The sequence below is a fragment of the Emydura macquarii genome, unplaced genomic scaffold, assembly GCF_026122565.2.
Source record: "Emydura macquarii macquarii isolate MOO-44397 ecotype Brisbane River unplaced genomic scaffold, CSIRO-AGI_Emac_v2 contig_1713, whole genome shotgun sequence".
In the NCBI taxonomy this organism is placed as follows: domain Eukaryota; kingdom Metazoa; phylum Chordata; order Testudines; family Chelidae; genus Emydura; species Emydura macquarii.
The window spans coordinates 172,611-190,677 of NW_027131850.1; the positions used below are offsets into that span (position 1 = coordinate 172,611).

General features: G+C 40.9%; 1 protein-coding gene across 2 annotated transcripts in view; it reads left to right on the forward strand.

Moving 5' to 3' along the window:
• RPS6KA5 (ribosomal protein S6 kinase A5) overlaps positions 1–18,067 on the forward strand; it is a 168,259-nt gene that overhangs the window by 95,132 nt on the left and 55,060 nt on the right. For both annotated transcript variants that reach the window (XM_067556314.1, XM_067556315.1), the window contains exon 8: positions 11,163–11,313. In XM_067556314.1, coding sequence (XP_067412415.1) covers positions 11,163–11,313 — 151 coding nt within the window. The remainder of the gene's footprint in view (positions 1–11,162; positions 11,314–18,067) is intronic.

Below are 18,067 nucleotides of genomic sequence, written 5' to 3' on the forward strand. Positions count from 1 at the left end.
ATCTGATGTTATATCTACTGATTTTCTTTCCTAAACTGCACAGCCATAAGAATGGGGATTACTTTGGAATGGGATGTCTGCAGAGCCTGTTGCAGGGTTGGTTGAAGAGGAAGAGATATTGAGCCGGGTGGAGTGATAAGGAGCATTTATTCAGTTACAGCTTCTAGTTTACTCGTTCCCCTTTGCCTCGCGACCAACAAAGTGAGTCCCGAGTTCACTACTTTATTTTAAATAAAAAGTTGTAATATGTAAATATACACACTTTTACAATGCCCCATAAAACCCCTATTTGGTAATATAAATGATTATAGAATGAATATTAATGGCTAGGAGAGGCATATAATTATACCTGCCCCTGTTTATTACTTCCCACGAAACTTGCGTAGCATATACATTTATCTTAACAGCAGAAATGACCATGAAGTTGCTTAACAAACTAGCAACAAGGGAAGAACTAGGGGGGGAGAGATTCCCATGCTGTCTGGGAAAGATGAGATAACACCTCTTTACCACATTCTTTTTCCAGGTGGTGAGGGGAGAAATGGTCGGAGGGGCGGCAGATCCTTCCCATATTACGATCACATCACCATGGTGCCTATCGGGCAGGTTTGCCCTGTTCTGGACACTGCGAGAAAGTTGCTTTGATATGCTCTCTCCTTCCCTAACTTTGAGGCTAGAAAAATGGTGTGGTTTGCACATGATTATTACTAGTGTAGTATATGGCCTTTTTAGCCCAAGTCAGGAGTCCCGCGGAGGACAGTTTGTGTCCAAAGCCTGGGCCCAACCTCCAGCCCCTCAGGAATGTGGCCCAGCGCTGACATCTTTTGTCCCTGCACCCACAGAGACTTCTCATTTTATATTGACAGGATAAAGTCTTTAGATTCTCTGAGACACCGTTTACATCTTATGATGAGAGAATGAGAGGACAAGCAGTCACTACTCCGAGGATCTCTCATTGGATCCCTTCATAGAATCATACAAGATTAGGGTTGGAAAGGATCTCAGGAGGTAATCTAGTCCAACCCTCTGCTCAAAGCAGGACCAACCCCAACTAAATCATCCCAGCCAGGGCTTCGTCAAGCCTCATCTTTAAAACCTCTCAGGATGGAGTTTCCACCACCTCCTTAGGTGATCCATTCCAGTGCTTTGCCACTCTCCTAATGAAAAACCTTTTCCTAATATCCAACCTAGACTTCCCCGACTGCAATTTGAGACCATCGCTCCTTGTTCTGTCATCTGCCACCACTGAGAACAGCCTAGCTCCAACCACCCTGGAGCCCCCTTTTAGGTAATTAGAGGCTGCTATCAAATCCCCACTCATTCTTTTCTTCTGCAGGCTAAACAAGCTAGTTCCCTCAGCCTCTCCTCCTAACTTCTGTGCTCTAGCCCCCTCATTATTTTTGTTGCCCTCTGCTGGACTCTCTCCTGCTTGTCCACATCCTTTCTGTAGTGGGGGGCCCAAAACTGGACACAATATTCTAAATGTGGCCTCACCACTGCCGAATAGAGGGGAATAATCATTTTTTTTGATCTGCTGGCAATATTCCTGCTAATGCAGCCCAATATGCCATTAGCCTTGTTGGCAATAAGGCACACTATTGACACATATCCAGCTTTTTGTCCACTGTATCCCTCAAGGTCCTTTTCTGCAGAACTGCTGCCTAGTCAGTTGGTCCCCATTCTGTAGCAGTGCATGGAATTATTTTGTCCTAAGTGCAGGATTCTGCACTTGTCTTTCTTGAATCTCATCAGATTTCTTTTGGCCCAATCCTCCAATTTGTCTAGGTCACTCTGTAACCTATCTCTATCCTCTAGGGTATCTTCCATTCCCCCCAGCTTAGTGTCATCTGCAGTCTTGCTGAGGATGCAATCCACCCCATCCTCCAGATCACTAATGAAGATGTTGAACAAAATCAGCCCAGCACCGACTCCTGGGGCACTCCACTTGTTACCGGCTGCCAACTAGATATGGAATCGTTGATCACTTCCTGTTGAGCATGATGATCTAGCCAGCTTTCTATCCGTCTTATACTCCATTCATACAATCCATACTTCTTTAAGTTGTTGATAAGAATACTGTGGGAGACCGTATCAAAAGCTTTGCTAAAGTTAAGATATATCACAACCACCACTTTCCCCACATCCACAGAGACAGTCATCTTATCATAGAAGGCAATCAGTCAGGTATGACTTGCCCTTGGTGAATCCATGCTGACATCCACCTTTCTCTCGTCCAAGTGCCTCAAAATGGATTCCTTGAGGACCTGCTCCATGGTTTTTCTGGGGATTGAGGTGAGGCTAAGTGATCTGTAGTTCTCCAGATCCTCCTTCCCTTTTTTTTTGAAGATGGGTACTATATTTGCCTTTTTCCAATCATCAGGGACGTTCCCCAATCTCCATGAGTTTTCAAAGATAATGGCCAATGGTTCTGCAATCGCATCAGCCAACTCCCTCAGCACCCTTGGATGCATTGCATCTAGCCCCATGTACCATGTATCAGGACTTATTATGATCTTGCAAACTGTTGCACTCCCAGATAATTATTGCTTATTCTGCAATGGCTCACATGGCCCAGGCTACCATCCTTGGTAATATTCCCATTATTGACACATACAGATCAGCAACATTGTGCTCTGTTCACATGTTTGAGCAGCACTATACCGTTGCTGAAGGGTCCAAAACAGACCTTTAACTTAGGAAACACGTGTATTTTGATCCTTGTTTAAATTATTTCCAAGTTCCCATCACAAGGGGACCATGCTTAGGAATCACCTAATTGGAATATATATGTCTTCCATCCTGAGTCAAATCTGGCATGTTATGGGGTAGGATGCCAGTGAGGGACAGGTGTCTGTTGACGCCATCCAGCCATCATGTTTTAGGTCTTCTGGGAGGGGTCTTTTCCATCCTGCTTTCATTGGGTCAAAGTCAAAGATTATTCTCACAGGGAAATTGGTAAGCATTTAGAGCAGATGACCATACCACCTTAGAAAGGATTTGGCAACTGTTCGAGAGAGTGGCCCTGTGTAGTTAGAAAATGGATCTCGTCATTTCACTTGCATTCATATCATTTGATGTTTTTGATCATTCAGAGATACTTCATCTGAATGACATCCATCTTCTTTTCAATGTTGGCAGTGAGGGGACATATGTTAGTCCCATAGGTAAGAATGCTGACTACCAAAGCATTACTGTGGAAGAAACAAAGCTTCACTCTATGTTTTAGTTGAGGCTCATCAGAGATCTGAGACTCTTTTATTATTATAAAAGCACAAGCATATGCAAGGGGAGAGCCACTGACAGAGTTGTTTCTGGTCAGTAAAGGGTCTCCACCTTAAGGCAGATTTTAACATATATTTATAACAGTGTTAGAATCACAGCAGTCATTCTTCTTATCATTAGTCAAGGTTACAGACATAGGCATACTGCAGTACAAGCATTTTCAGCTAAGACAGTTGATATTTTCCAGCACTGTTTACATTCTTTTCTTCTGCACTGTCTCACTCTGTTTTACCCCCTCACTTTACCCATAAGACATACTTTTCTTGATCAAAGTTTAAGGCCTAAGCATTTTACTTCAACAATCCCCCCTTTGGTGCTCCAAAGCACCACACTGCCTTAAACTTCCACATTCATTAAGTCTTCAACTTCTTTCTGTACTTGCTCGTCCCATTCCTTTATTTCAGCATACATATTATATACTGCTGGGTTTTTTTTGTTCTGGGTTCAGCATACCTGTTTGCATTTCCTTTGCAGTACATTTAAAGCAACATTTTATAAACATTATAACTACCTGTATACACACAAAAATGCCAATAATACCCCCAAATACAAGTAACACGATGTAGAAAATTTTGGACCCCCATCCTCTGACCCACGACCATAGGCTCCATTGGTCTGTTTCATGGAGGTTTGCTACTTGTTTTCTAATGTGCTTGGCTTGTGTGAAGATGTCATGGGTGTTATCTGGTATGTAAACACAACATTCGGGTCCCATCAAAGCACACACTCCTCCCTTGCTTGCTAGGGTAAAGTCTAGGGCCATTCGGTTCTGCAGAACCATTTTTCGTACACTACCCATTTTAGTGGCTATGTGTTCTTCAAGTACCCCAGCAACGCGCCTTATTTCCTTGACAGCGTATGCAACTCCAAGGTGAGGCAAGATGATACCCCAATATTGTTGGGCCTCAGTGATTGCTCTTTGGTTCCGGAGTCTGCCCTGGGATAGTGTGGGTGTGTACCTAATGGCAGGGACAATAGCTCCAATATAGCAGGAGCCTTCCCACCATGGGGGTAATCTTTTATGGGCCTTATTCCCACAAATAAAATAATGACCCACTAAACCTATATGTTCTTGTGAGTAAGCTACAGAGCTCTGCATTAAGTGAATGCCATAATAACTGATGTTCAGGGGGTAAGGAAAAGAGCCCCCAATCAGGGCAACATACCCTGTAGAGTTGATAGTGAAGGTATAGTTACAAATGCTATCACCAATCTTTATACTTTTGTGGAGTGCATTCTTCCCCCACATGGATCGGTTGGACTTAAAGCAGTATTCCCCTTGGGCCTCATAAGCTAGGTGGATGTAGTCTGTTTTATTCCGACCCACGTCAGCCCAAGTTTGACCCTTTCCAGAGAATAGACTGGTAACCCCTTGTACTATTTGTGTGGTGTTTAACACAATCGGAGCCATGGGTATACCTTCTCCAGAATGCAAGAGAACATGACAGCAAATCCAACAGTTAGACACATTTAAATCTTTTCGTAATTGGTCAATTAATTGTAAAAAATGTGTTAGTACAGTCCAAGGAGCATTTTCTTCTATGATTCAGTTGCTTAGTTTTTAATTGTACCTCAGAGTCATCAGATTGTCGGTCTTCTATCCCATGGACCTTGGGGATTTCCTCGACAGGTGTGCTGGCAATCAGGAACCATTTTTCTTCCTGCTTAGATCAAAAGAGAGCCATTCAGATAATGGCAATACAGAACATCCAGAAGATCACTAGCCATACCCATTTAGGGAACCAGTGATTTGGAGGAATTGTAAGTCTTTCTCCTGAGGTGGTAGGGATGACGTCGTGGCACATCCTCTTCGCTCTGGAGTGGCAAATCCTCTTCTTGAGCAGGGGAGAGGTTACAAGCACTTGCACCCTGCTCCTCTGACCTTGCTTCTACAGGTGCAGAGGTTCTTTTACAGTGTGAGGCGTGTATCCAGGACTGCTGACCTCGGCACTTCACAGCAGTGTGGGTGGTGAGGAGTACCTGGAGTGGGCCTTTCCAACGTGGTTCCAGGGCTGTCTTCCTCTGGTAGACTTTTACATGGATCCAGTCACCTGGCTGTAGATTGTGACACGCTTCTTGAGGTTCTTGGGGAAGGGCTTCTTGTACCTGTGAATGAAAAGCCTTAACACATTTCATTAACGCCTGACAATAAGCCAAAACAGTTTCATCAGCTACATTAATATCCATCAGGTGAGTTGATACTGGTGGAGAATTAGGGAGCCTCATGGGTCGTCCCATTAGGATCTCGTGTGGTGATAGTCCAGTCTTTCTGTTACATGATGAGCTCATACTCATAAGGGGTAAGAGCAGGGCGTCTGGCCATTTGAGGCTGGTTTCATTGCAAATTTTGGCTATTTTATTTTTCAGGATGCCATTCTGTCTCTCCACTGCCCCTGCAGACTGAGGGTGATATGGACAATGAAAGTTCTGTTGGATACTGAGGGCCTTGCAATCTTCTTTCATAACTTGGCCTGTGAAATGAGTGCCTCTGTCACTATAGATAAACAGAGGGATCCCAAAGCGAGGGATAAATTCTTTCAAAAGTCTCTTGCTGACTGTAATAGAGTCAGCCTTTGCACATGGGTAAGCTTCTACCCATCCTGAAAACAAACATACAATTACCAGTACATATTCATATGAAACACATTTTGGCATTTAAATAAAATCAATCTGGATATTTACAAGTGGTCCCCATGGTGGGGGATGTGCTGCCCTTTTTGTTTTTTTCCAGTTTACCCACATTGTGAGCCTGACAAATAGGGCAGGTTTGACAATAGTGATGTGCCACAGTGCGGAAAGTAGGGGCATACCAATCCCGTTTCACTGCTTCTATCATCCCCCCTTTGCTCAAGTGGGCTACCCTGTGATGTACTCGAGCAAAGTAAGGAAAAAGAACCATGGGCGCCACCAGGCGGCCATCCGGAGAGCGCCACAAATGGTCTGGGTGTAAAAGGCACCCTGCCAGTCTCCAATGCTTCTTTTCACTTTCTGGAGCCTGATCCTGGAGGAGTGCAACATCCTCAGTAGTAGCCATAGGAGACTGGACTGATGTGAACAAAAACATGGATGTGGCCTGAGGTGCGGAAAGGGCCACAGCCTTAGCAGCAGAGTCTACCAAAGCATTCCCACGAGTAACTTAATCATAAGGAATTTGGTGAGCTTGACATTTAACAATAGCAATGGCAAAAGGTAACTGTAAAGCATCTAATAAAGCAGCAACATAAAATCCATTTTGAATATGTGAGCCTCCCAAAGTGAGGAAGCCTCTTTGTTTCCGGAGTTGACCATAATTATGGACAACACCGAAGGCATAACGGGAGTCAGTAAAAACATTAACAGATTTACCTTTGGCCAGGATACAAGTCCTAGTTAAAGCAAAAAGTTCAGCAACTTGGGCAGAATATACAGAAGGGAGAGGGTTACTTTCAATGACCTTGTGCTGGGAACAGACAGTGTAGCCAAACACAAGATTACTTTTAGAGTTTCTTTGACAAGGGCCATCAACATAAAATACCCAATCCAGCTTCTGCAAGGGGGGTATCTTTAAGATCGATTCAAGGCATGGTGAGGTTGGCGGTCACAATTAAGCAATCATGGGGTTCACCCTCCAGAAGGGTGGGTAAGGACTGGACACCGGGTGAGTGTAATATGGTCTGCAGACAACAAAAGAATTTCATATTTTGTTAAGTGAGCATTTTATAAATGCTGTGTCTTGTTTTTCAACAACAGGGCAGCAACAGCATGGGGAACAGCAAGCACTGGCAAATTTACAGCACATGACCTTGCTAGCACTCTTGCTGCTCTTGGCACAAAACACAACCAGACAGCAAACAACAAAACAGGTTACACAACCCACTTACTACCCAATCGGCCCCAACCGGACCTGCCACGTTACTATCTCAAGCACGTCACAAAATTTTCCGCGATCTTCACTACACTCCACCCCTTGACAAGGCGGGTATGGTCTGGCCATAAACAATACACTGCAAATACAAAACACTTTTATAAACCCTTTTCAACTTATAACAAACATATCTATATTACAAATACTAACACACACAACCACACCTAACACCAAAACAATTGGGTGTAACATCACATTTAAAATTTGCTGGCTCTCGGGGACCAATTGGTAAACATATTATGCCAATAATGTGTAATTAACTATTGAATATGGTGGGCTGAGTGAACCACCTCTTGACTGTCAATTGTCATTTTTTGAGGGCAGCTGCTCTGGCGATCGCCTCAGCCACGGCAAACAACCGTTTCCCACGCAGACCCTCCCTCTGCAAGTCAGGGACCTGGGGCAGGGAAACATGATATACTTGCAGCCACTGGTGCAGTAGAGCAACCTGCAGGGTCCTTGCTTGGATTTTACAGATAATCAGCATATAGCACAAAACACAATCTTTATTGCAATAATAAATTAATGGTGGTGTTTTCAGCTGTTTTGCTGATGCCCACTTTTCCTGAAGTTCTGAAATACAAAAAGAACATTTTCTACCCCTTTTTGGGGGTGGCAGATTATTGCTTAAAATACCTCTTTCTTTCACAAAATCTCCTTGCTAATTGCAGGCAAAACAGAGGAATTATCTCCATATTTTCCTACATCTGGCTGACTTTTCCACAGCCATACCTTTGGCTTTTAAAAGATATTGAATTTCATAAAACATAGAAGTACCCAAAGGGTTACTTTGCTAACAAAACCAAATCACAACAAAATAGGGTTTTACAAACCAAGAGTGTTAGTTTAAATCCTTAAACCCTTACAAATGTACACAATATATTTACACACACACAATTTCTTCTAAATATTATTAAACCAAAGACTTTCTTTTTATAACAGTATTACCCTCTGAACAGTTCCACATCTCTTAATTGTTTAATTCCCTTCAACCTTTGTATTAATTTCTACCAAAGCTATTTTTTTTTGTTTTAATTCTCTTTCTTTTAAATCACTTACTTTCTTTTTATTTACTATATTTACACTTTATTACATTATTCTTGGCTGCCATAATTTTAACACTTCACCGGCAACATAGTTCTGTGATTTAAACCCTCCAGTTCTTTTTCCTGACACTTTACTTATTGTAATTGAACAGCTCTGTTACGTTCAAATCTCATTCCCTGGGTATTCACTTATCCCTGTACCTTTACACCCATTCTCTCTGTTCCTCCATTCCACTCTCTTCTGGGTGCTCCATCTCATTAGATTTTTTTAAATGGGTGCTGTCTTCTCCCCGCCCCCAACTAACCTAATGTTCTGCTTATACTGATGCCTCTCATTTCCCTAATTTCCTCTCCAAAGGGGTATGGTTCCCCATCTTTGTCTCCTAGTTTCAGACAAGGATACCTGTCTATCTCCTCCCCTCTCTTTTCTTTAAATTTTTTTTTTCTTTTTATATTTTTTCCTTATTTAAATGCATTCTGTTTAAAAAAAAACAAACCCCCAAACATTATAGAATAATGTAACAAAGATGGAAAATGTTTGTTCCTAATGTATGGTGGGAAATTTAAGGTTCTGTTTATGTTGGAACTTCTTGCATTAGAATATTCTCCAATATACAACTGGGTTTCAGCCTGAAATAGACTTTTCTGCTCATTCTGCTTGGTGCAGCAGAAGTTTGATTAATAACCAGAATACTTAACTGAAAGTGCAACTACTATTGATTTGGGGAAAATTAAAATCTGGGCAGTACATTTTCATCCCAACTAGTCTCTGATAGTAAGAATCGTAAAAATTCACAGCTAATAGGCTTGATCTCCACGTGAATGTGAAATAACAGGTTTTTTTAAAAGATCAATTCTCATCAAGTGTTTTTTCCTGCAGGAATACAGTAGAATTTCTTTTTTGTGCATGATTGTTCATTCTTAACAGTTTTCTCTGATGGTATTTTTTATTTAATATTTTAATACCTAGTTGTTCATTATTCATTGTTCCACACAGTAGTATTTTCATACTGAATCTGTGGCTCATAATGACCCTTCAGACTTCAGCCCCTTCATTTTAGGACTGTGCTTTCTTTCACACTGACTCCTGAATTAGATTAATTGGCTCTAGAGATGTTCTTCAATGCCTACATTAGTGTCCTCTGCAGCTGTTCACATACTTTATCTATCATCCCCTAAATTTTGAGGAAAATTAACCCTTTGTATTCGTTACCTTCCACCTAACAAGCAATTTGATACTTCAGTAACAATATTCACAGGTCAGAAATGAGGGGTTGTTGTAGCTGGTCCCAAGATATTAGAGAGACAATGTGGATGAGTTAATATCTTTTATTGGACTAACTTCTGTTGGTGAGAGAGACAAGCTTCTGCATTGAAACATATTACCTCACCCACCTTGTCTTGCAAATGAAGTGAGCAGATGACAAAACATTCAAACCAAGTGGTAATATAAATATATACAATTTGAATGTATATATTCATATGTACGTATGTATACATATATATAATATGCACTGGCCTACTCTTTCATATATAAACACATGAAGGAGATACTTAACATTGGAGAAGAGCCTTCACCCGATCATTATTTTATTTTTATATTATTTTATATTTTTATTTTTATTATACCAATTTCAATACCATAATTGTCAGTTATTAAACTGATTACCAGTTAGAATACCAGTGGAGTAAACCAAGTATGTTACCAAACCACCAAATAGAATGTCACTTTTTCCAATTAGCATACAAATTTCATAACCAATTTGTAAAATAAATAAAATACTATAAAAAGTCAAATGCAAACATTTTGATTTTTATCAAAACAAAATGTTTTAATTGACCTGAAACAAAATTTTTTGAGCATGTCATTTCTCAGTAATTTTTGAAATTTTGACATTTTGTTTTGATTTGGAACTAGTTTTTCTGAAATAATTCATATTTCCTGTGAAATGGAAATTGTGCGCTTTGACCAGTATTAGTAATCAAATATCTGCTCTTGAGCTAATTATAGGAAAAGTGAATGGGTTGATGGGAAGCAATTCCCTTATCACGTATTTTATTAGGCCTGTATGTTGCCTGAAACCAAAATTTTGTGCTGTACTCCTTTCGTGAAAAGCTTTTTGTCTCCAGTTTCAGCCTATAATGATCATTCTCAGACCTCCTCTTTTGTTTTAAAAACAGTTCTAATCATTGTTATTATTTTGGCCAGGGGAGTTTTTGACTTGAAAGATGTCTTCACCAGTAATTCGTTGAGGTAGTTCATCTGAGGAGTTTTTCTGCATTCATTGGCTTTCATATTTCCTCCCAAGTTAGTTAATCAGAAGTTCTTATTGTCCAGTTTAGTATATAGGGTGGCAATGGATGAATAAATTGTATCAGATTTACTATATATTTTCCATCCAGGCTGGCCAATACAGTACCATAGGTATGAAAGGGATAAGATGCATTATGTTGTCCTTTGTCTCCTACCTGAGACTGGAAGAAATTGCCTATAGATAATTTTTCTCTATCTCTGACATACTGCAGGTTTTCTCTGTTGCTCAGTGTGTCCCCTTTGTTTTGGTTTCAGTTTTAGGTTATGGTTTGTTTATAGAACTGTTAAGTAAAAATAAAAAGGGTATTCAGGAGCTTTTGACCTCTGTCCTTCCAACTAAGGTAACAGCTCTGCACCAATTTATGTATTTTGACAATTCATAATCTCAGTTCTCAAAGAAATTCACCACCTTTTTGCTAAATCTGAGCTCTATAATCTTTTTTTTTTAAATTTTGCACAGAGAACAAAAGCAGTAAGATTATATACGTGTATGTGACAAAAGAGACAAGAAACTGTATGTTTCTTATTGTAGAACTATCCAGTATATGCATAGCAGTTGTCTTTTGTTTTAATACCATTATGACATGTTATTAAGTAGTTAACGTTTTCTCTACAGGAGAATATTAAAAAGTGAACCTCCGTATCCCCAAGAAATGAGTGCTTTAGCTAAAGATGTAATTCAACGTCTTTTGATGAAAGATCCCAAGAAAAGGCTGGGCTGTGGTCCAGGTGGTGCTGATGAAATCAGAAAACATCCCTTCTTTCAGGTGAAAGAAATAAAATTCTTCCTAAATTCTTCTCTTCACCTCCTTTTGTAAATCTGAATCAAACCAGTTCCCACTTTTTCTATCATGAGCCCTGATTCATCAACAAGCTTAACAAGTTCATGACTTTAACTGTGTGAATAGTTGCATTGAAGTCAATAGGAATGCTCACGTGCTTAAATGTATACACATTCAGAAATACCTTATTGAATCAGGGCTATGGTACCTTTACATTTACTTCAAGTTTTTTTAAATGATTCTATTGTTAAATTAAAGCCAATACAGTAGAACGTCAGAGTTATGAACCCCTCGGGAGTTGAGGTTGTTCGTAACTTTGAACAAAACATTATGGTTGTTCTTTCAAAAGTTTACAATTGAACATTGACTTAATACAGCTTTGAAACTTTACTATTCAGAAGAAAAGTGCTGCTTTTAACCATCTTAATTTAAATGAGACAAGCAGAGAAAGTTTCCTTACCTTGTCTAATCTTTTTTTAAACATTCTCTTTATATTTTTAGGCGTTTACATTTAACACAATATTGTACTGTATTTGGGGTTTATTTTATTTTTTTTAATTAATTTTTTTGGCTTTTGCTGCTGCCTAATTGCGTACTTCCAGTTCCAAATGAGGTGTGTGGTTGACCAGTCAGTTCATAACTCTGAGGTTCTACTGTAGCTGCATTTTAAAAAAAATTAAAGGGACACAGCTTGCAGTGTTGTAAAATAATCAAATTTCTTTGCTCCTAATATCTTAAATGATTAAAAATGAAAGACTGTTAAAATCATTTTACTTTTCACTATTTATGCTATCTGTTTTTTATATTTTTCTTAGCTTGGATAATCAAAACGGAAACTGAATTAATATTGTTTATCTATAGTCCGTTTCAGATTTCAGTGCATTTGTGTTTGGGTTACAAACACTGAATGAGAAGGCTTTTGTGTAAGAACAGTATAGAATTGTTTCAATTGGTATTAAAAAAAACCCCAAAATCTTGGAAATATTCCTTTTAGTCTTAAGCATAATAAAGAATTTTATTTAGAAAATCTCAGTTTTAAACCAAATTTGAGTTGGCAGTTATTCTTTTAAAATTAACTATTTTTAAAAATTGGGTTGAGTTGTAGTCCTGATGAAAATAAGGGACTGATGGCACAAGTTACTTGGGGAAAATATTTAAATTTTCCTTAAAAGCTCTATCTTGATTTTGAACACATCCAATATTACAGTCACCTAAACCCTCCAGTTCCTTCTTATTCCTTTTAATTTCCTGTCTAAATACTGTGCAGGTTAAACAGCACTCTCAGGACATAAGCACGACCCCAAATAATTTTATGAAGTCAGCTTCTGTTTCACTCTTCAGTGTTCTTGCTTGAAGATACACTTTTCTGGTGCGAGTGTTGCCCATTCCATTACACAAGTATTAATTATTGTAATTGAATGGAGTGGAAATTAACAGAACTATTTTCTGTTAACTTCAATCATGGTCTCTAGTTCTGACAGAATGTTTGGTACAGGAATCATTCAGGTGTGATTCTGTCACAGCTCTCTGTATAAAGCGTAGGTAAGTGTTTCCATAGGCAATGAAAGACAAAACATTGGTTCCAGAGGGGTAGCCGTGTTCGTCTGTATATAGCAAAAACAACGAGAGTTCTGTAGCACTTTAAAGACTAACAAATTTAATTTCAGCAGGCATAAGCTTTCGTGGGCTTCAGTCCACTTCCTCAGATGCAGTTGGTAGAAATAATACAGCAAATATTGGCAACATATATAGGAGGCAACATATACATATCCAAAGGCATAGACAACAATGGGGTAAGTGGATAATAACCGGGTACTTGAGGCCTAATGACAACCATTGAGTAGGAGGTGAGAATGGGTGATCAGAGCAAATTACTTCTTGTAATAAGATAGCTATTCCAAATCGCTGTTTAAACCCAATTTGAATGTGTCAAGTTTGCAGATAATTTTTAACTCAGCGGTTTCTTTTTGAAGTCTGTTTTTGACGTTTTTTTGTAGAAGTATAGCAACTTTCAGGTCAGAGACAGAGTGTCCTGGGAGATTGAAGTGTTCTCTGACTGGTTTATGGATGTTGTTATTTTTTTATGTCTGATCTGTGTCCATTTATTCTTTTGCGAAGTGATAGTCCAGTTTGGCCAATGTACATGGCAGAGGGGCATTGGTTGTTTCTGATGGCTTACAGAATTGTCTATCATCTAATTTTTTATTAGAAATGAAGAGAGAGATTTTTAAAAATGAAACACTATTTGTAATTTTGTGGCTTGATTTCACTCATGTTATAGAAAACATTTTGTGCCTAAACAGTAGTTATGTTCTTTTAAGGAAATTAAACACAAGTTTGAGCAAAACTTTTCTTCTTCTTCAAGCGATTGTACACAGATTCCATTCTTGGTGTGCATGCACTCCTCACACACGAGATCACATTCTTTTTTAATAGGAATACCCTTTGGGGCCGTGCCTGTGTCCTTAAAGTTCTTGCAGTCACCAGGGTTGAGAGTGTAAGGGATGGAGTGGCCTCAACTGCCTCAGTCCCTTCTTGCCACCCAAGGCTGTGAGACTGAACCCTGTAGTGTCCACGTCTCTTCATCTTGCAAGAGATTTATTAGCTATTGTTCTAATAGCTAGTCAGCAGTGTCAGATAGTTAGCACATCCATTATTTTTTAAAAAAAGAATGAAATTTAGGTAGAAGTTCCTTGTGGAAACATTGATAGGATTTCTGTCTCCTCCTTTCCCCCTCAACCTACCCCATACATGTGGCCAAAATAACCAAAGAAAGATGTCCAGGAATCAAGATCTGTCCATCCTGTGACACAGCAATGCCCATCAGCTATGTTCATACAAGCTGCCTTCCATACTTAGTTGAGGGGCACATTCTTGAATGCTGTTTGGTTTACAAGGTTTTCTCAAAGTGCACCCTGAAATCTAGATAGGGCAGATTATGGTATATCTCCTTGAAATTGCAATGCAAATGTTTTTGGATCCAGGAAAGCCTGCTATGAGACTACATCCTCCTGGCCAGTCTCACTCCTTCTGTGCCCCTGTGAGCCCCATGTCAGATCGAGCTCAGAGGACACTCACAGACCTTGCTTTTCAGCAGCTTCAGTTTTGACATAGGAGCTCCATGCTAGAAACCAGGGAAGGAGTTGATCTCCTCGTCTAAGAGGAATAAGTTCTCTCCTAAGGTTTCAATTCACCTGAGCCTTAAGACTGAGCCTTGCATAAGTGCAAAGGCAAAAGCAGCACCAATGTTTGCTTCCCAGAATAAGCACCATACTTTTCCCAGGACTGCTCAAGCAGCTGACTCTGCACTGGCACTGTGCACACCAGTATTAGACAACCTGGCACCAAGGAAACTGGCGCCAAGCTCATAGATACTGAGCATCATGATGCTGAAGGAATCATCAACAGAGAGCTTTTACCAGCACGGATGGGCTCATTAGCACTGATGTACTTCTTGTCACAGGCAAACTTAGTGACGGGACAAGTAGCAGAGTCCCTGATCTTAGACTCAGAGAGGCCAAGTCCATCCCACAGACCTAATACCAGCCATAGACCTAACCAGACAGGACTCCCTTGGAGGGCTTTTCCCCACCTATTGAAGAAGATTTTGCCTTTTCATCTTTCTCAGGTGATTGCAGCAGACCATCCTTACCAGAATGCAACCCAGTCCTCCAGTGGGTCATAGACAGACAGTCCAGGAAGGAATCCATAAGGCAATCACATGTCACCGGGCTCCTCTAGAAAACCATAAAGTTAGTACCCATCCATGTGCTCACTTCTCCCTCAGCACCATTACCAGCCCAGGACCAATTGAGCCCCTTAGGAGTAAACCCCTGCATCAGGAAAATGGCTGCCTCGATTATCTCTTAACCAAGGTCGGCCTTGCCCAAACAGCTGCTACAATTGGCACCAACACCAGCTTCTCAACAACCCTTGGTAGAAGAGGAAAAAGCACTCAGTGGGGATGATCTGTCCCTGAACACCAACAGCTGTTAACCATCTTTCCTTCTCATCCCCAGACAAAGTGACTGATCCTCCATACAAACACTCTTTGGACAAGTTGAACATTTTTCAGGATTTGCTGAGGAGGCTGGTAGATATTTTCAACTTTTTGCTTGAGATCATACAAGAGAATCAGGGTAAACTATGAAACCTTCTTCTGCCCTCTCAATTGGTAGAATAGCCCTACTGATGAATGAGGTTGTTATATGGTACACATTTGCATCAATGACCGCCACCTCTAAATGGTCAGATAGGACATACTAAGTCCTGGTGAAGTGATTTAGAGTACTTCTTTCCAGCACTCCACTCTGGGTTTGAACAAGCTGCATGGGAGGTCATAGTAACAAACTAGGTGAATCCCCTACAGAGAAAGGGATCCAAAGAAGCTGGACCTTTTGGGACAGAAAGTGTACTGCTCTGAGAGTCTTCAATTCAGAGTGACTAGCTACCCAGTGCTTCTGGGAAAGGATGACTTTCTGCTATGGGATAGACTCATAGACAGATTCTCCTCACAAATGGCTCCCAGTGAATATTGGGAGGAACTAAGATCCAGCATAACAAAAGGACAGTTCACCTCTAGATCAGTGATCTGGGCGGTACTGGATGTGTCATACACAGAAGCTAGAATGGTTCTGACAATGAGGTGGTCCCCTTGACTGCAGATGTCAGGCATCCCTCGCGAGGTCCAAGCAACCATAGAGGACTTGCCATTTCAAGGAAATGACCTCTTCAACAGCAGCATGGATGAGGTGTTACTCTCTCCTAACAGATTTGAGAGCAACTTCCATTCACTGGGCTGTATGTCCCAGCTCCTAAGTGTACACAGCACCACAACAGCCTCAGTCTTCATTCAGATACAGGCCCCAGCAGCAGTTCCAACAACATTCCTAAGAGCCACTGAGGAAGCTCCTATACTTCCACCAGTGGTGCTTTTCAACCACCTCCTTGATAGCCTCACAGCAGGGGCACGTGCCCAGCAATCAATTTTGATGGGACAATTGAGAGTTCAGCTGGACCATCTATGAATCTATCCCCTTCTTTCTGTTTAGCAACTGCCTCTATTATTTCAAAGAAGCTTGACAGGGATTACCTTGGACCGGTGGCTCCTTGAGATGGTAAACAAGGGGTGTGCCATTTAATTTCAAACTGTTCCAAGCTCCTCTCCTCCCTCCCACTCCCACTACCTATTGCATTTGGAAGCAGTAGAGGAGGTTTGTTAAGATGCCTAGAGTGGCTCATGAGCATGACTACCAATCTCAGGACAGACTGTGAAGAAGCATGGCACAAACCCCAACCATGTTGTGAGTTCTAAACTTAAATTTCACCAACCAAGTATCAAGTCTGAACTCAAGCGCTATAACAGCCCTAACATGGACAGATAGGTCCGTTGGTTACTCCAGTTTGTTCTGCCACACAGGCAAGCTTGCCTTTGTGATAGATAATTCCTTACACCAAAGATCACAGCAATATTCAGGTTACTTCCAGTCCTAGACGACCAGTCATTTACCCCTGCATTTTAGATCCTATACCAAGGATGTTACTTGTAGCCAATCCTCTAGTAAATTAACTGAAGATTTATTGAGGTTGGTAGTCATGCTCGTGAGCCACTCCAGGCATCTTAACAAACCTCCTCTACTGCTCCCAAATGCAATAGGATATTGACTTCTTCTTGTAGAAGTGTCTCGTAAGAAGGGTCCCTGAAGTGGAAGTGGGAGGGAGGAGAGGCAGTGGACAAAGGTGAAATCAGTGTACACAACTAACAACATCACAAGATGATCTCCCCTCCTAGGGAAAACCTGTTATTCGACCGATAGATGCAACTGGAGAAGGTATTCACAGGAGTTCTAATCTCCATGTCTCTCCCACTGAAGATCCTGAATGTGGATGCCTTCATCCAAGGATGGGGAGCACACCAGTACCAACTCCAGACTTGGGGGAAATGGTTGGCTGTCAAGACATACATACCTTTGTATCAGTGTGTTAGAACTCTGAGTTATATGATTGGCATACAAGTTTTTCTTACGTCTCCTTCGGGGTCTCACCATACAAGTGCTTGCAAACAGTACTATGACAGGCAAGAAGAAGCCTTGTCATCCCGCCCGCTCTGCTGGGAACCCTGTGGTCTTTGAAATATTCTGCATCAGATCAAAGTCCTCCATCTTCTGGGCCTTCAGAATACTCTAGCAGACAAGTTCAGCAGAGAACTGTCCAAGAGTCACAAATCGACCCTCAAGCCCTTGGTCCTCCAGACAATCTTACAGGGATACCTAATGACAGACTTGTTTGTGCCATGCTACAACAGGAAGTGCTGGAAGTTCTGCTCCACAAGAGGCAGGAGCCTAGAATCCCTCACAGATGCTTTCTTCCTCCTTTGGGCTCCAGACCTCATGCACACTATTCCACCTATAGCCATGAATATAAGTTTGCACCTGACTGTCTGGTTGTTAGATGGCTGATGTCTACTGAGAGGAGCAGCTCAGCAGCAGTCCTTGACATCTTACTGCAAAGTAGGAAACCATCCATGAATCAAATCTACCAATCCAAATGGAAACCATTTTCTATTTGGTCTGAAAAATCAGCACTTCACACCTCTGTAAGTATCGATCCTGTATGTATTTGACTTCTTGCTCACTGAAATAATCAGGCTATCTTGCAGCCCAATTAAGGTTCATCTGGCCTCCAAAGGTATGGCTCAGTCTTTTAAGGAATCTCATCATAGTAGGGTGAAAAAATACAG